The sequence below is a fragment of the Cryptotermes secundus genome, unplaced genomic scaffold, assembly GCF_002891405.2.
Source record: "Cryptotermes secundus unplaced genomic scaffold, Csec_1.0 scaffold333, whole genome shotgun sequence".
NCBI lineage: Eukaryota > Metazoa > Arthropoda > Insecta > Blattodea > Kalotermitidae > Cryptotermes > Cryptotermes secundus.
The window spans coordinates 1,049,902-1,076,796 of NW_019742965.1; the positions used below are offsets into that span (position 1 = coordinate 1,049,902).

General features: G+C 42.3%; 1 protein-coding gene across 1 annotated transcript in view; it reads left to right on the top strand.

The window, feature by feature from the left end:
- LOC111873436 (serine/arginine repetitive matrix protein 2) overlaps positions 1-26,895 on the top strand; it is a 168,837-nt gene that overhangs the window by 73,876 nt on the left and 68,066 nt on the right. Inside the window, exons 4-5 of the mRNA XM_023868161.2 lie at positions 9,952-10,121; positions 15,191-15,355. Of these exons, the coding sequence (XP_023723929.1) occupies positions 9,952-10,121; positions 15,191-15,355 (335 nt within the window). The remainder of the gene's footprint in view (positions 1-9,951; positions 10,122-15,190; positions 15,356-26,895) is intronic.

Below are 26,895 nucleotides of genomic sequence, written 5' to 3' on the forward strand. Positions count from 1 at the left end.
CGCCTTCATGGTGTAGTGCTTAATTAATTAAGTACAGGGACAACTTTACCTTTACCTTTTACCAAATGCCGGGACAGTAACTTCCTGCCGTCGTAAAATAATCCACTGAAAAGAAGCAGCCAGTAAACTGCCATCTTTGTAAATTAAATATGGCTGCTGGAATGTGAAATATCTTAGCACGTGACCGCAATATAGCTGTTCGCATGTAGTATTTGGGTAGTAGTCTGGTCAATGGGGATGAGATGGGTTGAATACGTAGCCGGCATTGAAAACCTAAGAAATTCGCAGAATATTTTGTTGGGGAAGTGTTATGGCAAAAGAATGTACGGAAGATCTACTCTAGATGGGAGGCTAATATTAGGATGTCTATTAAAGTACAGGTTATGAAAATGTGAACTGGATTAAAGTTGCTGATGGTGGTATCCAGTGGCGGGCTTTCATGACAGTAAAGGTTAAAGAAATGTTATTTCTCCGCAGTAGATGGTTGTCTAGATACTGCTCAGTTGAGGTCACACATCAGCCAGTAGGCGAAAGTCCTGTCTTCAGATATCGGTCTTAAATTTAAGTGAACTGACTACACAATAAAATTCTACAGGAAGAAAGTAAAAGAGAAGCGAAACCGCGTTGTCTCGTGAAAAGTATATTTGTTTTAGAACATAAACAATTTGTTATCAACAACAACTGTTTCCAGTGGATCATGGTCACCAGTTGGAACGTCCCATGGTCCACTGGACACGCTGTGTTCTCTTGTGTTTCTAATTAAATTTGTCGTTCCTCATGGCGAAACAAGGGCGTCAAGCACTCGGATTCTAGTTCCAGGATCTTTTTCAATTAATTTGACAGCAGATATGTGTGTGACCTTGCTTTCTTCTGTATTTACTCTTCTTCTTCTGCCCGCTTCTGCTTTCCCTTTCCGTAATTCTCCATGTTCTTCCCTACAGGTAGACCTGTAGATCTTCCCTAATCACTAGCTGCGTGTTGAAGTGTATAATAAATCCTATTATCAATATAAACCCCGTCTGTAGTCACACACTGTCACATGACAATATATTAATCTCGATAAAGTATAAAATACTTTCTCCTGCGAGTGTTTAAATTATTGCTGGAAGTTTCACGAATTCTATACGTTCTCTGTCGTCTACAGTTGCAAATTTAACTGTGTATATTCCTGGAAGAAGATGGGTGTGAGATTAAACCATATGAGCAACCAGAAGAACACAGCTTTCTCTTCTTATGCTCAGTGTGTAGAATTATTTTCTTAAAGGTTTGGAACGCCTTATTCAAAATAATTTAGAATGAAAAACAGGTTGGAAGGGGTACACTGGCTGCATCTGGCTCGGAGCGGTGACCAGCTATAATCGCCTATGAAAAATGTAGTGCACCCTCGGATTCCTTAAAATTATGGGCAATTTCCTGAGTAGATAGCCGACAAAGAACTTCTAAAGAAGAATTCTATTCCATTGAGTTAGTGAGCTAATCATATTGACCAGGATTTAGAAATAATATCAGTTTGCTTTATGTGAGAATTCACTTGTAAGCTGAGTAAAGATGACTGGACGTTGACTTCTGGGAGAGGAGTTCAATTTAAAGTAGAGGTGTTATATTTTAGCGTCCTGTTACACTGATTCATGTCCTTGGAACGGGAGCAAAACACAACACAGAACACGATACACAAATATATGTAGGAGGAATGCTCACATAAAAGAGGATTGGCGCAATTCGCGTGTTTGAATGCGACGTAGGAAGAATCCTGAAAAGTTTTATTATTTAGAATTCATCGTCCTATATGACGAACACAGATTTTAGTCATTTTAGAATGGAGACATTGTGGCATGCAGTACAATAGTTTAACGTGCATAAAGACACCTGAAGATGGCACATTAGTGCCGAAACATGTAGTGTGGAAGTGAAGAATAAGGTGAAAAAGTGTATACACTGTAAGACGGTCAGCATAAACCATGGACATAAAGTAGAGATATTGGAAATGTTCCTCTTTATCACCATATTTATGCGAAGGTGACAAATGACACCATTTGCTGTGAAAGACGAGAGGGCACGTAGCGGTGTTTCCATAGCTCAGTTCTCTTTTACGTTTTCGTGTCTGAAAGCAGGGACTCTGACTTTACCTTTAACCTGTAATGACCTTTCATTTGTGGGTTAATTGTATTCCATTCATCTGTCAAAAAGGCATATTGTTATAATAAGAAACAAATTTACATCTCTAAACTGCCTCGAATTGTATCTTGTCCCACTCTTAAATCGACTATTTATTAGCCTTTGGAGACTGGATTTCCTTCTAAGTAATTTATAAAAATTCAGCTGTTACTTCACTAGAAACACATTATTTCTCCGCTATAAAGATGAACTAGTTAATGCTGTCTAGGGAAACAAACTTTGTTTATTCGAATGCACAAATACATTCTGTGGACAGAATGTAGAGTTTTACTGTTTTAAAGCAGGCGGTACTCATGGTGACTTTAAAGGGCCAAAATCCATCGATCTGAAAACTGTGCCCTTCAAAGCAATATAACTTGCTTTAATTTTCACTGTCGCCAGTATGTCGTATTTGTACAGTAAACGTTACTCGAGGCAGAATATTGAGAGCGTCTATTAAAATAGAATGACGGCTGCTATTTTAAGAAACACGAAACACTTTTTATCTTGTTGTGTGCTTAAAAGGTCTATGAATTGTTTGGAATAATGTTGGAGTATTATAAAAGTCGCTAAATGAAATAGATCCCGGGCGAAGAACGAGGACTCCAGTTTGTATTATACGATTATTCCTTGTAATGTCAGTACAAGCCTTGAAAAATGCGTTGTACTGAATAAGCAAGTTACATTCGTCCATGCGCCCTGCATTTCCAGCTCTGTATACTGAACTTCAGAAGGCTGGTGCTTTGAGGGTGAGAACGCTGACTAAATTTAGAAACTACACACTAGTGTGTAAGATTTGAGGCTTTCGCGGCTTTTGCCGGTTCTCACGGTCTCTTCCCTTGCGGATTTCTTATATTTTTCCTTCTATCCTGAAGATGGAGGCGATACGTTCCTCCGAAACGTCGGTTAACACCACATATACACGGTGCCAAATCCAAGAAGACTGCTTTCTTTACACACTAGTGTGTTTGTGTAATAGTGACTCAGTACGAAGTTATATATCTATTGAAAATCGACTGCCATTTCTCAGTATCCATTTACATTTTCTGCGTGATTTGAATAATATTGTGGTCATATATTAAAAATGTATAAAATATTCGCGGTTTAGCTTTGGGTGGGTATCATGTTATAATTCCTAGGTGCTGTTTGCCGCATCACGCTCGTCAAAGGAGTCCTACCGTTTGTGTAAAAGAGATTACGAAACTGAAGATGGCACCAGGACCCAAGATAGTGCTCTAGAGCTATTGATGAATAGATTAATGAATGAATTTTTGTCGCATCGAAGAGTTTTTCTGACCCTTGACGGCAAGCGGTTAGGAATTTAGGATCCACATAACAGGGGCTATCGGAAGAAGGAAATCGAAACTTCAATGAATATTCCCTTACTGAACAACTCTTAGCTTTTCGAGAAAACGATTCGGCTGTATAAGCTACCACGATTATCCCCAATTTATATTCAGGCGGCTTCTTTAAATAAATAGACTATCATACCTTAGTGGATCGTCGGAAGAGAGGCGGAGGGTATAGAGCTATATTTCCATACGAGGGTTAAAGTGACCTGAGCGTGTTGTGGGGATAATGTGATCCGAGCTGGAAATTGCACCTGAACAGGTAATTATCTCTGTAACAGCCAGAGAAGGCCCGCAGGATTGTGAGAGGCTCCCACATTTTGTCTAGACCAGGCATGTCAAACTCAACTTGTACAGAGGGCTACCTCAGCCCTGTAAATAATAGTCCAGGGCCTCACTTCAAAATAGAAATATACATTAGGTTTTGATACAAGGAAATTTAATACTATTTATTGTTTAGGAATAATTTCGGTATAATTACCTAAAGTCACACATCTTACAGTTTTAAAAAGCAAGAGAATGCCCTTTTTGACAAGTATCAAACAGCTTTTCAATATGTAAAAAGAGAGATTACACAAGAAATTATGTTAGAAATAGCAAAACATTGAATTTCCTGCAGCCTGCTAATTTATGTCTGCGTGAGACTTCTTGTCTTCTGGTCTGTTGGAAAACTGTCTTTACAAAAAATATTTATACTAAAATTTTAATATTGATTTTAATATCAATTAGCTGTAAAAGTTGAGGGGCCGCTTTGTGGCTATGGGGGCCGCATGTTTGACACGGCTGGTCTAGACAGTCGGCTCAGAGCAGTCGGTATAGCGACTGGCTACGTGCTGGACGACCGAGAGGTCGGAGTTCGAGTCTCTGTAGGGTCAAGAATTTTCACTTCTCCATGTCGTCGAGATCGGCTCTGGGATCCACCCAACCTCCTATACAATACCTGGAGCTCTTTCCCGAGGGTAAAGCGGCCGGGGCGTGCAGCTGACCACTGACCTTCAGCTAGTACCGAGGTCAAGAAAATGTGGATCTATACATCCATTCCCCCATACGCCTTCATGGCGTAGTGCTTACTTAGTTAAGCACAGGAACAAATTTACCGTTACCTTACAATCAATTATGTTTGTTTTTTCGAATGCTGAGCACTTTACACACTATTATCATCAGCTGCCAGTGGAGGAGCGTACGTTAAACCGCACCTGCAACCTGCATAACGTGAGGCCGCCATAAAATCAGATCGTATTTGTCAGGTTGTAACGAAACAAGTTAAGCGCTGAAAGCACGCTTACAGCAACCATAATTTTTGCTAGTTTATCCCAAGTCATACTCGCGTAAGAGCAGCCCAGTGGCACTGTGCTTGCAGCGGTGGCAACGGACTGGAAGTGACACTTGCGCGGAGGCAGTGGGAGTTCATTCTTGGTTGAGCTGAATTATCTGTTATTGAGTGACTATCCGAACTAGTGCCGCGAGTGAGAGAGGAATGTGTTGTGAAGGTGCAAATCTTCGTCATCACTGATTCTAAATAACCGTGTGACAAGAGCTCTGTATTCAGTTACTTCTTAAACGTCCCGGAGAAGTGTCTCCTGTTATCAGTTAGAACCGCCGTTGTCCAGCACCCTGAAAACGGATCCTCTCCTAGGAGATTGAAGCTGCACCCGGCCTTCGCATAGTCGAATACGATCTCCTGACTTGCCCTACTGCTGCCCAGACGTAAACATGCTGTAGCCGATCCCCTAACAAAGGTCAGAGAGGGAGAAGTTATATGAAGTATATCGAAACAGCAAGATGGTGAGACGGAGTGGAGCATTTGAGCTATACCTCCTCGCTCCCATACCAAATAGCAAGAGGTCGGACCATGAATGTAGAATAGCTCAGTCAGTACAGTGACTGTGTGGTTTGGATTCGACCGCTGTTCGTTTTCAGGCGTAGGTAGAATGCTATTTTTACTAAAGGCCTAACAGGGTCTCATTCAGTGCGGTAAAATGCCCAGGTCTGAATCTTGGCGTTTCATGCAATAGCTCAGACAGTGTAGTGACTGTAAAATATACAGCTTTGATTCGATTGCGGTTCCATTTTCTGAAGCGGTCTTTTCTCGTATAAGGGCCGGGGCTTCAAATCCCCACACAAGAACTTTGGCTCTTCAATTCACAAAGTCACGTTGACAGAAGTAATTGACCTTTCATGTAATGTAAACAAGCATTACGTCACGCAGTCTCGTGACAAGAGGGTGGGGGTAATTACTCATTCATTGAAGGGTGAGGAATTATACGCAGTGGGTGCACATGACGTCACGCCACCTAGGCAATAATCTGAACATACCTTGCAGACGTGCGGTGTGCAGCAAACCAGAGAGGGTGGAGGTCTTTATCGGCCAGTGAACTCAGAAGGAATTTGGGCAGGGGTTAGGCAGACGGAGTAAAAACCTCCTGTAAAGGCATTTTTACTGCTACTTATAGATAGGATAAAGAAGTATATTATTGAAATGAATGTTATAGGAATACGATGTGAAGATTTCGATTGGATTCGACTGGCTCAGCATTGATTCCACTGGCCGGCTATATAAAACCGGCTATTAAACTTAGGATTCCATTAAAGTGTGCAGTGTTTTGAACGGCTGAGTAATTGGTAGGTTTTCAAGGAAGATTCTGCATCATGAATTTTGCAAGTGACTTACTTCATCTAGAAAATTGCATAAAGTAGAAATTTTGAAACTTGAATTTGTTACAAATGGGCCCACCTTAAGTGTCAAAGCACCTCGTTCCGAGTAACTGCACCAGTGATTCTATCGATGTCCACTTCGGACGCTATTGAAACAGACCATCAAATCACTACGTCCGCCGACCCTAGCAGAAGGGGGCGGAACCCTCTTGATTACAGTCAGTTTTATCACCCTTCTTGTGAACTGGTACAATAATAGACTCCTTCCACTGATTAGGCAATTTTTCCTTATGCCAAATAGAAGTAATTAGATTATGGGTCTTAGAACGTAATATTTCGCTTCCTGCTTGAATAAGTTCTGCCGGAATTTGATCACTACCTGGCGATTTACACCGTTTCAATTTTGCAATAGCACTTTCAACCTCAAAAGGGCTGGGTTCAGGTACTAACGGTTGCGCTGTATGGATTCCTATGTGCCTAACATCACTGACCCTATTTACATTAAATTACTGAGAGACGTAGTTCCTCCACCTATTCAAAATGTTGTGGCTATTTCACTGTACACTTCCAAAATTGTTGATAAGAGACAGATATTACATACTTTTCCAATACCGGTATTTGTTTCTCAAGTGACAAAGTTGGTGTTGTTTACCTAGTATAATAAATTTTCGAAATTTTCACAGTCAAGATCAATGCACTTTGCAGCTCATGTGAGGAAGTGATTTATTATGACGTCACATAATATTGACCTTTCCTCCTGGTGCATCCTATATAAAAGCGGTGGTTTATGATTAATTATTTGTGAGTTTTATTTGTAGGAGATGGCGTTAAACGTCGGCCTCTGTGCATCATTGACTAACTTATAGGAGTAGAAAAGAATATATGATAAAACAGTCGAAGTTAGTGGTACGGAAGCTTATGTAACAAATGATGAAATAATCCGTTTAATTGTTAAAGGATATTGCCCCAGTCTAATAACAATAGAAACTTTTTTCCCGACAACTTGAAGGAAGCCTTAGCAACTGCAATAATTTCATCCCTTCGAGAAACCCTAATCAGGATATTAGGTAACCCTAGTACTGATACATTCAATAATGAAACAAATACCCTTCAGCCACCTGCTCACTCAGGTTCCTCTCTCGCAGATTTTCTACCCTGAAGATGGAGGTGATATGTTCCTCCGAAACGTCGGTTCACACAATATCTACACGACGCTACATCACAAAAGACGGCATTCTTCAACATATAATTTGGTTTGTAATACTTTTTTTTTAAATTGCTAATGGGGTGGGACTAAGCCCCTTGTACTGTGGCCACTTCTGGCCTATTGTACCAGCCCCAGATGATAGGTGAGGGTGATTGTGGAGCAGTTGGTGGAATGAAGATTGGCAGGGGAAACCGAAGTACTCGGAGAAAACCTGCCCCAGCGCCACTTTGTCCACCACAAATACCACTTGACCAGACCCGGGTTCGAACCCAGGCCACCGCGCTGGGAAGTCAGCGACTAACCGCTTGATCTATGGCGCGGCCAATTTGGTTTGTAACTTAGAAAATATATTATAACGTAAAGTAAAAATTCAGATCTTCATTATTTTACACTTTCGTCAACCTAATCTCTCCCTCAGGAGGGTTCCATGTATACCAACACGGAAAACAGCCTACATGAACACAACGGAGCGGTGAAAATATTCAACATATTGCCCAAATACAGAGTTGGGTGGGTGCCCCATGAATAATGCAAGTGTAAGAGAAGGAGATACGAGCTGACTTCCAAAATTGTATACTGCCGGTGTTTGCAGGACTACAGGAAGCATAATCCGTATATATAATTTTTTTCGTCTGCCTTTTACCACTCTGCTTTTTTTTTTTAATTCGCTTAAAAAGGGGGGGGGTTGGAGTCCAACTGGGTTCACTCGGCACGGCGGCCACCGGTTGGCCTATTGTAGCCTGCCCCGGGTGATTATGATGATGGAGAATTTGGTGGAATGAAGATTGGCAGGGGAAACCGAAATGCTCTGAGAAAACCGGCCCCAGCGCCAGTTTTTCCACCACAAATCCCACTTTACCAGACGCCGGGATCGAACCCGGGCTGCCCGGTAGGAAGCAAGCAACTAACCATTTGAGCTATGGAGCGGCTTTTTTTTTTTTTTTTGGAACAAGGCATTACATTACTTAATAAAGAAGGTGTACGACTTAAAGATATGTACAAGTAATAAAACCTAGTAGCTAAAATTCGTGAAGCTATTTATTGTTTTTATAGTTAGTGCTTTAAACGTTATTAAATGATATACACAAGTTTGTATACTTTTCTATAGTATCAGAACGATACATTTAAATTTAATATATTTTGTTTTTCTATTTACATACTAATGTTATTAAGATGAAACAGGCGTGCGTAGGTAGCTACATAGGAATATTTTTAGAATAAACAAGCATTATTTCTGTAATCCGGATGATTATTTTTAAATATAAACGTTCAAATTACAGGTCCATTTCTATAATTACATAAAAGTGCTTTTATATTACAGACTTTTATGGGATTTGAGTTTCTCAGGCGACTTCATATCTTTTAACTCTAGGTGCCAACATTTTATAGGAAACTGTTACTTCATCTACTCCGTGATTTTAGTCCGCAAGCGAACTATACCGACCGAGCGACCGCCGCTTGTCGGCAATGTTAATGCCAACTTTAGCGGATAGAGGGTGTCGCGTGGTCAGCGCAACAAATCCCCACGGCCGTTAATTTCGGTTTTCTAGACCGGAGCTGCCATTTCATTGAAATAGCTCCTTAATTATCATCACGAGGCTGAGTGGACCCCGTACCAGACCTACTACTTACTTCATCTACGAAGTTGGAAAATTACCTTGAAGACGGTTTGTTTTGTAGTCCTGTCTGTATGCCAAACTATGGTGTCACATCCTTGAACACCATAATCTTAATGCAGGCGTTTTCATTCCATAATTGCAGAAGAAAGAGTTTACGTTAGAACATTTAACCTGTGTAAGATTTGAGGCTTTCACGGCGGTGACTATGAAGAAAGCAGTCTTCTGGGATTTGGCACCGTGTATATGTGGTGTTAACCGACGTTTCGGAGGAACGTATCGCCCCCATCTTCAGGGTAGAAGAAAAAGTATAAGAATTCTGCAAGCGACAACACCGTGAGAAACGGTAANTCCCAGAAGACTGCTTTCTTCAACATTTAACCTCTTCGTCTGGGGCAGGAGAATATTTCGAAGTTAACAAATTTTATCTAGTAGAAAGATTTCTGTACTCTCAAAATAACTTTCTAATGCACGTTTGTTTACAAGTTTCCATAATCGCAGAATGATGTTTTAAAGCAAAGGATACTTATCTCACAGGCTTTTTGCTTATAGTTGCATAATGCATTAGAACACGGAACTTAGCGGTTTGTTTGAGGCCGTACGGCCCATGTTCGTTCGCAGGTCAGTTCACGTGGGATTTGTGGTGGACAAAGTGAAACTGGAACATATTTTCTCCGAGTACTTCTGTTTCCCATGCCAATTCTCATTCCACCAAATGTTCCATACTCATCTATCATCCGGGGCTGGTGCAATAAGCTAATTAATGGCCGACGTACCAAGTGGTGTCAGGCTACCCCAACCAACGAAATTTAAACAAAAATTTAAAAATTAGGGGCTTCTTTTCTGTATATGTATAGAAGAGAGTTTTAATTTAAGAATGTTAAATCTTACAGGCTTATTTATGTACGTACTTACAGTGGTATGTGATCAAAATAAGGCGCTTAACTAGCTCCTTTTTTCTCGGTTGCAGAAGAATGGATAACGAAGAAGAAGACGGAGTTGACGACGACGCGTCAAATAGAGACGCGCGTCAAGCGGCAAGTGGTGCTGGAAGATGGGAAGGTGGTGGGAGACTCTGGCCCTATTGTCACCACCAACACAACGGAGGACACAGAGACTCAGGAGCACAAACAGACAGAGGTACGTTCAATTCCCGACGTTGATCATCTTGACTCTTAGGCTGCTTCCTGGCAGGATGATATAAACTTGTAGGTTAGTGCCAGCTGGGTGGTTCTCCCAGTAATAACCACCGAATGAAATGGCCAACAGTAGGTGGAAAGACCATGGCCTTGGGGCTCACTGCGGTACCATAGATTTGAAATCAGTTTTCCAGTATAGCCACGGATTTTCAAAATTGATGTAACAATAAGTCTATATATCCCATGCTGGTCACGGTAGCCGAGTGGTCTAAGGCATGCACTGTCTTCGCTTGTTCGGAAGCCGGGATAGCGGGTTCGAATCCCACTCAGGTCATGGATATTTATTGTTTGTGGGTGTTTTTCTGTGTCTTGCGAGGAGCTGATTACCCGCCCAAGGAGTCATATCGAATGTTTAAGATCTAGTAAACAGAAGTGAAACGGAGAGTTTCGTGGAGGGAGGCCAAGGCCCAAATTGGGGCTGTAGTGCCAAAGAAAAAAAATATTTACCATACAAATGGTGTCACGAAAGGTCACAGGGGAAGATAATATTTGGGAAATTATAGGTGGAGAAAAATGTCTCATGAAAATAAATCATGGTGCAATAATGTGTAGAAGTGTGCGCCGACCCATAATTTGTTGCAGTGGCGGGATTTTGTGAGATAGAGTGCTGAAATTTCGGGATTTTTTCTTGACAAGATGAAAAAATACAAACTTTGAGATCCTGTATCATTTAGTTAGGCCAAGCCACATATTTTGATATTTAGTGGCTAGACAGTTGAAGGAAAATCGTGGTCCTGGTGCACCGTTCTGTTACGTATCCATGCCCGGACATGTTCATGATTCCGTTCGTTAGAGGGGAGTTTGGATTCCACGTGCAATTTGCTGAACCTGAGACGTGCTCATATGAGGTTCATCGCCCTTTCCTGTACAAAATGAAAACAAACATGGAGAACCTCGAATCAGAAGAGAATGGAGGAATGCGGCGCGGGAAGCCCTCGGGCTTGTTAGCACTACTGGGTCATCGGCCGCCATGTTCCCCCGCAGGCACAAAGACGACATGTGCTCATAATTTTGAGGCAAACTCCTCGGTCGTAGCTCTATACTTACAGGCAACAGTTAGTATTACACTCGGACAATGTGCACTGCAGGCGATTAATATGAACATTCACGCACGTAATACATAGAAGCTTAAAATGAAACAAACGAGAAAAAGAAGGAAATGAAAGAAGATGAAAGGAGAAGAAAGACATAGAATAAGAGAAAGGTACCGTATTTACGCATGTATAGGCCGCGTGCGTGTATAGGCCACAGCACAATTTTCAGACAGAAATTATAGAAAAAATAATTTTCTTGGAATATTATTTCAGGAGTAGAACACTCTGTATTACTAATTATGAATATATTTTTTTTAAATGAAGTGTGATTTCGAATATTTCGAATATAAGCCGCACCCCAGTTTTCCTCTTGAATTTTTGGCAAAAAATGTGCGGCCTATACATGCGTAAATACGGTAACTAGAGAGACAGATACCCACTCTTGTGACAAGGTCCTCATTGATAATATACGTACATACTGGCGCTATGGAGTACACAGATATATGGACTGGCACCACAGAAGTTCGCTAATTCTCCCACCAGTTCGCCAGTTCATGTAATTCCAATTCAGCAACTTATAGTCCCAGATATTCATTTAATTTAACATCCCATTCTCGCATGCGTCTCACAAGTGAGTTCCTTCCACAGCGTTTATGAAACAAAACTTTTGATCAAGTTCGCATTTCTCTCCTATGTGTCGGTTTTCAGTAAGGACAAATAACTTATCGATGTGGAACATGAATGATACGCACATTGCCAACTTTACATCTGCTATACGAAAGCAAATATAGATAAAAATATGCTGTAAACTGTTGTTTTTATTCGTCAGTCGTGAGAGTGAAACTAATTGCTTCTATATTTCGCTTGGAACATGTCGCGGAGAAGCATTTTTCGTCTCATTTTATTGTACGTCGCGTTTGAAAAGACCGACGAAAGAATAGTGTCACAGTTAAAAAATTATTCGAGACATTCTGACAACAGAAGTTATGTCTTTCCCTGGAAAATGCTAACAGAAGAATTCTCTAAATAGAAATCAGCACGAAATGAGGTAATTTCTATTAAAACCCCGCAGAGACGGGAGCGAACTTCTTAGGTTACTTCGGACCTTCACTTAACAGGTTAATTTCTGTCGAAGATGAGGCAGCGGTGACTGATGGACGTTACTGGTGATAATGGTGGGGGGAAATAACCCTCAAGGTGATTTTTATATTCCGGGATGTGACGCCGTGTAGTCCGTAGGTAGCTACCACCTTTTCGGAGAAAGCTGCTGGTTCCATCACCCTGAAGATGGGAGCAGCAAGTTCCTGTGAATATCTGTACTTACCTACCAGGCCACACGTTGTCACATCCCGGGAGACAGCAAGCTTCATAGTGCCCGACGTGAGAACCTCAAATCTCACGGCGATCCTCAAGTTTGTGGCACGGAGTGGGTGGCTTCCCGGGACCAGGTGTGCCTCACAATGTGGAGATGATTATTATTCTTGTTGCACCAAGTGGACGGCCTTCTGGAGGCCAGGTGGTCCTGCCCGTATCGCAACAGGTGTTGAGACGGGGCTGTCTGCTTCTGTCCGACTGCAAAGGGTTTCAAAACGGAAGAAAAGATATTCTGATACCGATCTGGAGACTTTTGACATAATTGAGATAACAAGAACTCATACAATTCCCCTTCAGTTTCCATGCATTTGAAAAATATATATGAATACAGTACATCATCATCATCTGCTACTACAAGGATTTCCTTGCTGCAATGTTCCAACTTCAGCCGGTCACGGTAGGCGAGCGGTCTAAGGCATGTACTCTCTTCGCTCGCTTGGAAACCGGGATCGTGGGTTCGAATCCCACTCAGGGCATGGATGTTTAGTTTTGTGTGTGCGTTTTTCTGTGTGTGTGTACAGGTAGAGGCCTTGCGACAAGCTGATCACCCGCCCAAGGAGTCCTACCGAATGTATAAGATCTAGTAAACCGAAGTGAACGGAGAAGTTCATGGAGGTAGGCCTAGGTCCACTGGGGCTGTAGTGCCAAGGGAAAAAAATGTTCCGACTTCAGGTTCAAATCAGAATTGGTCCTCCGGTCTATTGCGTGGTCTTCTCTTGTTCTTCTACTCTTCTCTGTGTATTAGTAAAACATTTCAGCAAACCTTGTTTCATTCATTATTTCCAAATGGTGGAGCCAGTTTTCAGCTGTTTCATATAACATTTCGGATATATTTGTTGTCTGATGATTTTGCGCCTCATGCACTATTTTCTCTTATAACCTGCAACAGCCCTCAGGAACCTCATTGAGTTGAAGTTCTTCTGTCTTCTGAGATATTATGTCATTCAGTCCTTTAAAATTCACACTAAGATTCGTAGGAGCATGTCGCCTCCATCTTCATGGTCGAAGAAATAGATCTGCTGTATGCTGGTTTATTGTTTGGCTTATTCTTCAACCCTGAAGATGAAGGCGATATGTTCGCCCGAAACATATGTTTATTTTCAACTTACTACACGGCATTGTAACCAAAAAGATAGAACATTTATAACCAATGCTGTGAGAACCTCAAATCCTCGCTGAAGTTGCTTCAGTTCGGTCGTCCTGTTCTTTAGCTAGGGCTCAGGACTCTCTTAGCCATATAGCAATGGGGCTGCGCCATAATTTTATAGAAATTCAAGTTTCTTCTTGCTGTGTCACCTAGCGTTCTCGTAATTGTGCCACACTGTGTTGAAGATTAGTTTATTTCCTGTTAAATTCAGCAATATGCACTCTGTGGTTTTCATGGCTGGGCCTTAGGAGAACATTCGAATTTCGGCGTGGCCACATTCAGCTTATTCATCATGCAGGACACTTTTAGCTGTTGTTGGTGATTTATCCTGGAATCCTAATAACTACTTTGTCTTTAGAATTGATATTTCTGTGATGTTTTTTTGAAACGACGCTTTGATGAATACCATGCCTGAATATAAATCTTCTACAACTGAAATTCAGTTATCAATAATTTTGAACTCAACAGTTTTCTCTCTCTCTCATGGGGGCAGACTGATTCCACTTGGTACTGCGGCCACTGTTTGTACCAGCCCCAGATGATAGATGATGGTTGTAGAGCAGTCGTTGGAAAGGGATTTGGTAGGGAAAGCCGAAGTACTCGGAGAAAGCATGCTCCAATGCCACTTTGTCCATCACAAATCCCACATGACCTGTCCCGGGCTCGAACCCTGATTGTCGCTGTGGGAAGCCGGCTACTGACCCCCTGAGTTATGGCCCGACCTAACTCCATAGTTTTATATAGCCACAGTACTGGTCCTTCTGAAGCCGTAGAGGTTTCTGAGAGTCTGTATACCCTGTACACAGTGTACGGTGCAGCAATTCAGACAGATCACGGATACACGATCTACTTTCGCTGACCCCTCTGCCTTTTCTCTTTCCGCGTCTCCCTACTGTGAGGAACTTAACGGGTCTTACATTTCCCAACAATTCAGTGTTTAGGAGAGACATCCTTCACTCACTCCATGGAGCTAAGCACTTCTTGAGAAGCCGTCAATTCTGCAGCTACTTAAAAATTTCCCAGCATTTTATGCAACCCCAAGTTTCATTACCGTGTTCCAAAGAGTCCTTCATTGATCTCTGTCCTGAACCTGATCAATCCAGTCCATACCACCCCACTCTATCTCTCTAAGATCCATTTTAATATTATCCTCCCACTTACGTATAAATCTTCCTAGTGACCTATTTACTTCCGGCTTTACCACCAAAATCCCGTATGCATTCAGCTTCTATCCAATGCGTGCTACATGCCATGCACGTCTCAACATCCTTGACTTGATCATTCTAATTTACTACAAGTTAGGATGAAGACGTCCTTCACCCCACAGTTTTTATTCTTGAACTCTTTCCGTGAGGAGTGATACTATGATTTATATTGTTTCTGTTCTGGAGAGGAGTAATTGCTTTATCCAGTCAGCTTATATTCAGATGCTGTAGTGAGCCTGGTTTGTTGCAGCACCGAAAGACGGACGATGACCCTCCAGGACCGGAATGGGTTGCGGTCCCGGGTCCCGCTGGGATGGTGAAGGAAGTAAAGGAACGCAAAGTGAAGAGTCGGGAGGAGCGAGAAGAACGCCTCGAGACAGAGGACATTCAGCATTTGGGTGACCTCACCGATGAGGTGAGTACAACTTTCACTCTAATGATCACCTTTTACAGTTACAAACAATTGTGGACACGATTAAACATTCTGGAATCAGCAAAATGGAGTGTGTGCTCTTACTAATGTAATTCCAGAATGGCTTATCCTGCACTGAACCCCTGAATTGCCTGGGTTCGAGTCCAGATGCTCCAAAATCTAAAATAGATCTTTATATAATCACAGTTTTAATAAAATTTTACAGTTCAAATATTCGAATATAGCCATTTAAATTACGCATTGTGACATGACGCCGAAAGCCGGAATAGTTTCTTGCTAGGCAACGGCTCAGTAAATATGTTCCCGCGGAAATAAAAAATGCACGCGACAATAGAAGAAACAGTTTCAAAGCAACGGATCCATGAGTGCTCCATGAGTGAGTGAAAGCTAGTATACTTCTGTGTTCTAGTACTGTAAAGGTGACCAATTACTCCATAATCTAGAAGGCGTATTGAATTAACAGCACATAGAGCTTTCCCAGATATAGCCCACGATCCTCATGAGAATGGTGATAATCCGAACAGCAGTACATTCCGTGTCATTTAGGCAGCGGTGTGTACGCATCGCGTGTCCGAACAGTTATCTCAGTTGTACAGAATCTGTAGATGTTCTGACCCAGTTTATATTGATTGGGTTTCGTTGGGAACAGAATTTATTACAGCAAGTTGGCCCGATATTACTAGACTGGATTTCACAAAGGTATTCTGGTGCTCCTTTGAATATAACCTTCCAAACCTTTATAAACAAGGTCAGCTCTACCAAGAAAATCCCTGCGTTTAACAGGCGCGACCTCCGTCCATACTGTAGCAAAACGAGGGTAGCAGCGGTAAGACCTTATATTACAATTTAATGAAGGCCAGTACAAGATAATATACAGAGTGTCCCAGAAAGAAAGGTCAATATTCTGGGAGGTCATAGTATCTCTCATCGTAAGCAAAAGATTATGTATGTACATGTGTCCTATTCCGAACGGTTTCCGAGATAGAGCTATTTCACTGTACACTGGTTACCGCCTGCATAAAGGAACGTCAAGATGCACTCAGACAAGCAACACGAGTCGAAAAGTGCATTGATGTTGACGGTGGAATTTGCGAAAATGCATCATATTTCGTAAACTGCACCAACTTGAGGCATGTGTGTGCGTTTATTCTGCGTTCTTGTTGTTCTATATGTACGTAGCGGCCTTGCGAGGGGCTGATCCCCCGTCCAAGGAGTCCTACTGAATATGTATAGGTTTGAGAAACTGAAAAAGCGGCGAAGGCCCAACAAAGAGATGTAGAGCCATGATAATAATAATAATAATAAAGGTGTCTACTGAACCCACAGAATAGGCTTACATGCGAAGACGGTAAAGGGCTTTAATACCCGAACACTGAAACAGTATCCTGCGGTTCGGTGGGTTGCATACCTCAGTATTTACGGTGACCGTATGACGGGAACTGATATCTCCAAGAAAATATATTTGAACCTCCCTAGGAAGGTTTTGAACAGTGCAAGCGAGAGTGTTCTTGCTTATAACTAGGGGAAAGGTCCTGCTATTGTCAAGCAGCAAAGTCAGACAGCAAGCAGGGCAGCATGGTACTTGGCGATGAGAATCACGTCCAGGCAGTAGTCTGGAATTTTACAGTGACTGACGACAAGCTGGACGATTGTTCCTGGGAAGTATCGCCTTCCCTTCATATCATTACCGCTCGCCCTCTTAAGGGTGCGTCGTAGTGGGAGAAATACTCCGGATAATAAACGACAATCCACTATTATATTGGTCTATACATATTTTCCATTCAATTTTTCCGAATTCATATTTGTATAAGCTTTGCTGTTCAAGCGTTACAGGCACAAATTACTTCTGTGAAGGTAATGAACACCGTGTTACATTTTCCTCTCCTCTTGCTCTAACTTTGGAGCAAAGGGCTGATTTCTTAGTTTCACTATCATTTTTTACAGAAGGTAGTACTCCTTGGATGGGTGGTCACCTCGTCGCAAGGCCTCTACCTAAATACAGAATAAACGCATATACATACTAAACATACATGCCTTGTGTGGGACTCGAACCCACGATCCCGGCTTCCGAGCGAGCGAAGATAGTATTCCTTAGACCGCTCGGCTACCGTGACCGGCAAGTGTTACACTACGTACAAATATAAAAGTGTTTTCTTAGTGTGTAGTTGTATGTTATTATATTGAAAAATGTTTTGAATAAAATATACAGATCTTAATCAGCTGTATGTTATGACGTGTAAGGGTTTAGCGTGACGAAAAATAATGGGTTCTGGATTCGATGATTGGATTTAGTGGTACTTTTTTACAATTACAGACAACTATAACAGGTCACACATTGAACTCCTTTTGAACGCCGTCTGTCTGACGAATCTCTGTGAAGAATCAAGGACTGCTGTTTTTTTCTGTGGCGCTACAGCCCCAATTTTGGGCCTAGGCCTATCTCCATGAAACTCTCCGTTTCACTTCGGTTTACTAGATCTTACACATTCGGTAGGACTCCTTGGGCGAGTGATGAGCTCGTCGCAAGGCCTCTACCTGTAGGCAAACACAGAAAAACGCACACAAACATCCATGCCCTGAGTGGGATTCGAACCCACGATCCCGACTTCCGAGCGAGCGAAGACAGTGCATGCCGAATGAACTCCCTTTTATAAGTACCGTGTGGCCCAAATATGTCACCACGCCGAACTGTTAATAGTTCTCTGTTATTCTATTTGTTGTCACAGAAATTCCTTTGTTAAGATTCGTTGCCGCGGAAACAGGTGTTTGCTTGCCGTTGCCTAGCAAATTAAATGCCGGTTATGCGGTTATTCCGGCTCTTAGGCCGTGTTTACCGAGCCGTTGTATAGCAATGGATTATTCCGTCATACTATTATGATTATGTACCTTTTTTTTTACGGTGAACAGTTCTTAAGAAAATTGGCATAATTATCTGAACTGCGAATAAATAAATTCATATATTGGTTTAATACGAACGTGAATTAAATTTTCACAGCGAATATTAGTGCAGACCCGCCATATCTCATTTCATGGAAATGCATTGAATGGACGGATGGCCATAACCTCCACATTATACTTTCACTGCATGGACGCCTTGCAAGGATCATCATTTCGGCATCATTACTCTCGTCTCCCTTTCAGATTACAATGCTCTCTAGCAGCATTACCAGAAGAAGACAGATTCTCATTTGAATTGCAAATGCTCTGTTACTGCCTCTCTTATTCATTTCTGCAGAGGCTCTAGCATCTTTTAGTAGCCACTTCTACGTCATTTGGTTGCATATAACCTCCTCCTCCTTCATGCGTACAGGCAAGATTATAGTCAAATAATCCATGTCTCTGTTTAACATTTTAAGTGCACTGAACTTACGACCGCGCTCACGCATGCCTAAAAGGGGACCTGGAACTCGAAAGATTCGTACATATAAAGCTGATTCCTGCTTTCTGAATGTATCCTAAGCTTTCTTTTATTGCTAGTGGGGTGGGACTAAGTCCCTTGTACTGCGGCCACTTCTGGCCTATTGTACCAGCCCCAGATGATATTATTATTATTATTAGAGGGGGTGGGTTTCCCCATGCACTTAGACCAGTTATTGGTCCATTATGCGTCCCTCTTTAATTTATACTGTCGCCATACCCTACCGGTACTGGTGCGTGCTATCAGCCCCGTTGAGCCAACGAGGTCGGCCCTCGGTACCTGATATTTCCCCCATCTACCAGAGGCATTGGAAACTACTTGGGCGGGAAATTTGTTGCCTAATTTTGCTCAGAGGTCTCCTAGAGACATGAGGATCTTTTACATATCGTAAATCTACGACACGGAACCCACGGCTTAAAGTCCCTCCCGGAGGACCTGTTCCCTGAATTTTTCCGCCCTTAAAAATTCCACGACCTCCGCCGGGTTTGAACCCGCGTACCTTGAGTCATGAGGTGGGAACGTTACCCCTAGACTACGGAGCCCGCAACCCAAGATGATAAGTGATGGTGATTGTGGAGCAATTGGTGGAATGAAGATTGGCAGGAGAAACCGTAATACTCGGAGAAAACCCGCCCCAGCGCCGCTTTCTCCACCACAAATCCCACTTGACCAGAACCGGGATCGAACACGGGCCGCCGCGGTGGGAAGCCAGCGACTAACCGCTTGAGCTATGGCGCGGCCTTATCCTAAGCTTGCTCAATATATTATATTTCACCCCAACCTTCCCCCCTACCCGTGATATAACATATTCTCCTATTTCCGGCCAAGGTACTGCAAGCGATCCATTCCAAAACGTTTCCTTCTAAAATTCTGTACAGAACGTCGCGGTTCAGCAGTTAGCACCTTTATTTGAATTCCGAGGTCGCGAGTTTGAATATCGATCCTAAGGCCGGCTACCGTGACTGAGTTTTTTTGTAGTTTTCGAGTAGACTGACTCAAGCGCTAATGACGCTGTCCTATATTCGTGCGGTGACCGGTTCGAATTTCTGTTGACTAAGATTTTCCATTGTTGTCCTCAGTCCCTCAGGACAAATGTAGCAATAGTACCTTAAAGTAGATCACGACTACTGCATTCGACATCGTTTCAAATTCATTATTCACTATTAATGAATCATTCGACACCGTACAGTCTGTTCCTGACAGCGCCATTAAATGAACTGAAAGTAAATAATGAAATTTAGCGACATCCTCTATCCGTGGTTTTTAGTCCGCAAGCGAATTATACCGACCGAGCGACCGCCCCTTGTCGGCGAAGTTAGTGCCAACTTTAGCGGATAGAGAGTGTCACGTCGTCGGCGCAACGAATCTCCACGGCCGTTAATTTTGGTTTTCTAGACCGGATCCGCTATTTCCTTGAAATAGCTCCTTAATTATTCTCACGAGGCTGAGTGGACCCCTTTCCAGACCCACTACTTCTCAGAAAATCTGGTAGCGCAGGGAATCGAACACGGACCTATGGATCTGTAGCCAGGAACTCTAACCACTAGACCACAGAGGCGGTCAACAATAATAATAGTAATAGTAATAATAATAATAATGATAATAATAACAATAACCATCATTATCGTCGTCGTCGTCGTCGCCATCATCATCATCATCATCATCATCATCATCATCATCAAGAATATATTAAGTTCTTGGCCTGTTCCGATTCCAAGGTTTAAAACAGATTTCAAATTTCAACTCTTTTTAAACTTGTTTCATATTTATAATACACTTTAGAAAGAAGGAACATTTGTACAGACGTTCAATAGATATATTGGGGGTTTCTGAATGCTATAGCTATGATAATGTAATTGAATAGATTAAAAATGAAATGACACTTACAAGTTCCACACGTTCATCTCCTGAAGAACGGCAAATATCAAAATTACATTCTGTTTTTTCATTTCTTTCTGAGGCTACCATAAAGGATATCATTTAATATGGAATGACTGAAAGCTTAATTTTTTTCCATAACTGGAAGAACATGAAAGTTTAAGTTCTCCGACAAGATGGTGCAGCAACCTTCTTTAGCAACTTCGAAATTTTCTGAAGGACAAGTTCCCGGCCTTCTAGATCCTCGGGTTCTCTTGTCTGGGGTGCATTGGTGTGCAGTTACGCAGCCATTGAACCAACCTGCAGACGATGTTGAAACATTAAACTAAAGAATTCCGGCAGCTGCTGAAAAGTACCACCGGAAATGTTCCACAGCGTTTGTGCCGAGACCAGAATGATGCTCTCCTCTCAGTCCCTTATGCTTTGCAGGAGGTGCACATATGGAACTTCTGGCTAACACAAAATGCACGTGTGTTATTTAGTTACTTAAGAGACGCCGAACACACTTCGTGTTATGGTATGGGCAAATGCGAGGATAGGAGTTATGCGCGGCTTTTAATTATGCACGGTGATTGATTCACGAGGAACGCGTCAGCATCAACAGCTCCTTTGTGTGCGTAATGTTAGCATGACACTGTCCTGCCCAGCGTGATTTGTAGACCAAACACCTGATTAAAAAGCACCACACCCCGGACTTCAAGCAAGAAAATGCCAAAGCAGTGCAGAGGCTGCACCAGCTACACAGAGTCAGAAACAGCAGAACAGACACGATAGACGAAGACAAGAAATTATACCCAAATGTTCAGTGCGCAGATGGTAATGATCATCACTGCATGTAGTCTCACTGCACATTTGTACCGAGCAGTGGGACATATGTGAGGCACAGCAGAAGAAATTAACTTCTGTTGAAAAGGGTAGGTAAAGATAAACTACTCTGTACGCAGTATGTTGAACTAAAAGGTGAAAGAACAAGAAGAACGTGAAATAAATAAATAAAATAAGATTGAGAGAGACAAAGGAAGAGATGAAGAAGTAAATAAATAGACATAGTGTTAAGAACGTGAAATAAAGGAAGAGAAGATAACGACGGAAGAGAAATGAAAGAGGGAGAGTAAAGGAAGTAAACAGTGGATGGAAGAAAGAAATGGAACATTAAAGAAAGGAAGAAACGAAGAAAGAGAGCGAAAGAAAGTCACACAAAACAAGTGGAATAAATAAGTAGCGAATTTAAGTCACCTACAGAGATCTGAAATTGTTTTTATGGGCAGTTTTATAGGATTTCCCTTATTCCGTTTGGCCCTACGTGATACAAAGCGACTGTCATAGATCGTCTTAACTGCGTGAAATACAGTATGCGCCAAAAAAGTCAGTACTGAGATGAAAAGACGTCCTGTTGATACCACTATCTATTCATGTGGAGGCCCCTTGCACCACAGAACCTTATCAAATCCTGAAGAAATATTCCGATCACCATGTCCCTGTAGCGTTCTTTGGTGACGGTAAGAGCATTGCCTTCCTCATCCTCAATGAAATAGGGGCCTAATGTACCGTGTGCTGAGACGGGACACCATATCGGCACACGTGTACTGTGTAGCGGTTTCTGGACGATAACATCTGGCCGCTCAAAACCAAGGAAGCGAGTTGTCTGTCGACCACTTCCGTATGAGCGGAAATAATACTCAACTATGAATACCTTTTCCTCCGTCGAGAGACCCATATCCAACAACTGCACAACACAACTTCCTTCTCACTACTGGGAACACGTGCGGCTGGAGCTATGCCCCGTCGACAAATGCACATGCACGTTCGAGATGCGCGAGTTTCAGTACTGCATTTTTTACGCATACTGTATTTGAATTTATTTTGAAAGTTTTCTTAACAAATGTTAGCTTACTAATTTTGGACAGGAGGCAGATTGTCGTGTACTTCGTCAGGTCGCTAAGGAAAACGATAGCATCGTAATTTAATATACGATACGACCACTTCCTTGCAAGTTTTCCGAAATTCCTATGTTACAGTCTCCTTCATTCGAAGCTGTAGGCTTATAGAGTAAGTGATGCAACTGTCAAAGTTCTGTGAAATATTTTATTTAAGCATCCTGAGTGAGTGTTATACACCTGATGATGGCCGTCTGAGGCCGAAACATGTAGTGTAGGGAGCAAGATCAAAGACACAAAATATATTGTTTGCACTTGAGACGGAGTTTATATCATTTCTGTGAAATGTAAGAAACGAAATTCGAATTGGCGATCACAGCGATAGGTATGATTCATTCAGATTTATTGGTTCGTCTTATTCTAATGACACTATTTCAGACGTAATGTCGATTGAGAACAGAAGATGATCGTGAGTGATGAGTAGTGGCTTGGTGGAGACGATAATGACATATTTCAAGGCTCTATCATAGTACTGAGTTGGAGATAATAAGAAAGACCACGAAGTCCCCAGCCAAGATGGCCATGTTCCAGCTGCAAGTTCGGAAAGTCACCGCTATGCCAACCTGTTCAGTGGCTCGATTGGGAGCAACTTCCAAATACAGCAACACCAATACAGCGGCAACCAACACTCAGCCCTACTGACCGGTAAACAAGACATTCGTCAGTAGCCGAAGTGAAAGTGTGAGTCGAGACACAGTATCCTACCCACCTTAATATTTCCTTCACCTTGGATCTATATTGTTTTGGCTTCATAAATGGGTGTATCTTAAGACCCGTCCACATTACTCGTGCTCGTGCTCGCCGGGAGACTCTTATGGCTTTTACTTGTGCTCGTAAATCTTCGTCCTCACTACTTCAGTTGCTCACCAGGCTTCGGCGCGTGAGGATCCGTACATTTACTCGTAGTGTGTATAGGCTGTAGTCGTATTTTAATTTATTGGCTATAGATTTTAAATTAAAAATTTGCTTCTCTCGTGACTTGTCATATCGTCCACATTACTCGCGAGCGTAGCGAGTCACACGAGCACGAGCAGGAGTAATGTGGACGGACCTTTAGAACAACGATTTTCTTTTGCGCGAATTGTTTAATTTGTTTGAACTTTCATCTCGGCCCTGGCATGGAAAGGTATACTCCAATATACGCATTACACATAATTTTCAAACACTTTAGTACTTTTACGTTTTTTGCTTGTTTATTGCAGATGAGAATCTGTTTCAAAGCTTATCATACTGCAGACTGCATTTTGTCAGAAACAAGTCTCCTTGTATAGATATTCTGTAGGTAATCACTAGCTCAGTCGGTGTAGTGACTAGGCTTCGGGCTGGACGATCGAGGAGTCGGAGTTCGGTTCCCGACAGGTTAAAGATATTATTCCATTCTCCACAGCGTCCAGATTCGCTCTGGGGCCCATCGAGCCCAAAATCCAACGGATAACGGAGGTATACGGACCGGAACCTGAAAGTGACCACTCACTTCCATCAGTTGACGAGGTTAAGAATGTCTGGAGCTATATCTTCACTCCCCCATTCGCCTTATGGCATTGTGCTTTATTAAGCATTGGAACTAATTTACCTCCATCCCAGCATATGGTAATATGTTTTAAATAAAAGTTGTAGATCATAAATTTACTTATATTTTGTATCGTGGTCTGAATTCTGTACTAGCTGTCCTACTTAATGAAGTTCAATGTAAGACTTGCAAGACGAAGATGTCGTATCGGAAGTTTCATTGGTCTAAGTGACTGGTTACGTTTATAAAATCATGGACATAACCTAATCTGCAATACTTTCATTCTATGTGATTTCTGTGAACAGGGCACGATAATGTAGGAAGTTCAGAAAATGTGTGGACCTTTCCGTAACGTTATAGCATTTAAGGGGTTTCGAGTCACTAAGATACAGAATTTAAGTCATGAACGGCCAGAAAATAAAAACTGAATTTTCAGTGCAGAAGACATCACCAAATCCGCAAATAAGTTTCGAATCAAGTCCAAACCAATATGTTTTCTAAATGAATTGTAATAGTCACAGATGGACCACAGGCCTACACAATTTCCCTCACAAAGTTATTGTAGTAGGAAGTTTGTTTTTACATTGTTCACGGAATGTGATGCATCTAGGAAGAGATCGGGGAATAGTGGATAAAACAAACGTTGAAATCAGTATTCTCTATATATATACATTTTTTCCCTTGGCACTACAGCCCCAGTGGGCCTAGGCCTACCTCCATGAACTTCTCCGTTCACTTCGGTTTTTCTAGATCTTACACATTCGGTAGGACTCCTTGGGTGGGTGATCAGCTCGTCGCAAGGCCTCTACCTGTACACAAACACAGAAAAACGCACACACACACACAAACTAAACATCCATTCCCTGAGTGGGATTCGAACCCACGATCCCGGTTTCCAAGCGTGCGAAGACAGTACATGCCTTAGACCGCTCGGCTACCTTGACCGGCCTATATATACACATACCAGGTATAAATTTACCCGATGATCTGTAGGGGCCTAAAACACGCACATTAAAGAAAGGACATAGACTGAGAGTGTGTGAGTACAGGGTGTCTGGCTTCCCACCGCGGCGGCCCGGGTTCGATCCCGCGTCTGCTCAAGTGGGATTTGTAGTGGACAAAGTGGCGCTAAGGAAGGTTTTCTCCGAGTACTTCCGTTTCCCCTGCCAATCTTCATTCCACCAATTGCTCCACAATCACCCTCACCTATTCTGTGGCTGGCACAATAGGCCAGAAGTGGCCGTAGTACAAAGGACTTAGTCCCACCTCACTAGCAAAAGAAAGGAGTACAGGGTGTTGAGGAAAATATTTGGACTTGAGAGGGACGAAGTGAGAGGTGGCTGGAGAGAATTTCACGAGGAGCTTCATAAATTGTACTCTTAAGATATTATTAGGATGATGAAATCAAGAGTATGAGATGGGCGACACATCTAGCACACACAAGAACGATAAGAGGCGCATAAAAATATTTTTTTGGGGGAGGAAGGGGGATCATGAAGAAAGAGATCACATGCAAAACCCATTAGTAGACGGGAAGACGTAACTGCCACGTATAGGGGTTGTTCGTGACTTATAGACGGGGTTTTGGATTGAATGATTGGATTTATTGCACCTTATACATTCACATCTCAGGACTACAGGAAATATAGTGCTATCGCTGATCTACACACTTATTAGTTCACCGTTACACAAGCACTAGGTTTCTCAGTCTTCACTAGTCGTATCCAGGCAACGGATTTATAAGATTCTTCCTGTCACTTCAAATCACACATGAAGTCGTCTTAACATGACCTAATTTCTTTCTTGCCATTGTATTGAATCACCTTCGACCACCATCTCCAGAACTCGACCAAATTGTCTTCCTCTGCTCCCAAGCTCATATCCTGGCAGGCTGGCGTCTCGAAACTCGACACCATTTTATGCTGCTCTGTGCTGCCGAGCACTCCTTTGCACTTTGCATATATATGGCTCTACAGCCCTTGTGGTCCTTGGCCGCTTTTTTCAATTACTTATTCCATACACAGTAGGTAGGATTCCTTGGATGGGAGATCAGCCCGTCGCAAGGCCGCTACCTACACGCAGAACAACACAAACAGAATAAACGCACGCAGACATTCATGCCTCAAGTGGGATTCGAATCCACGATCCCATTGTTCGAGCGGGCGAAGATGGTTTATGCCTTAGACCGCACAGTACATATATATGCATAGACTATATACAAGACATCATTACAGTAAGTAAACCAATTCATTAGTTGACATCAGTTTTAAGAGAAATCATGGAGAGAGACTGGCGCTTCCGATAGTGAACAATACGAGTATATCTGTAGTACGTGAGCATGAAGAACACGAAATACATCTGAAGAACAACTCAAAATTAGAGAACACCTTCCTGACCTCACGCCCTAAAGTCTACAGTGGTAATTTCGCGTGGGAATGAAGCTGCAGGAGGCAACCCGCATCTGTAATGCAGATTATCTTAAAGGCCATCTAGGTTGCCTGGAACATTGGATGTTGAGCAGAGGATGGATGCGATTACATGAGCCTCAACAAAAGTACAGCAAAAACAGCAACAGCCACAACGGAATGAAGGTAGCTCCACACAGCTGTGGACGCAGGACACGGAAGGCCATACTATCCTAGTCCTTACTCAACACGAAAAAGGACTAAGTAATAATAATGCTTGCGCGCTAATGTCACGCGTCATACATCTTTTTGTTAAGAAAACTTATTTATTTCTTATACCGTTTTTGCACAATATGTGAGATACTCGTATGCAG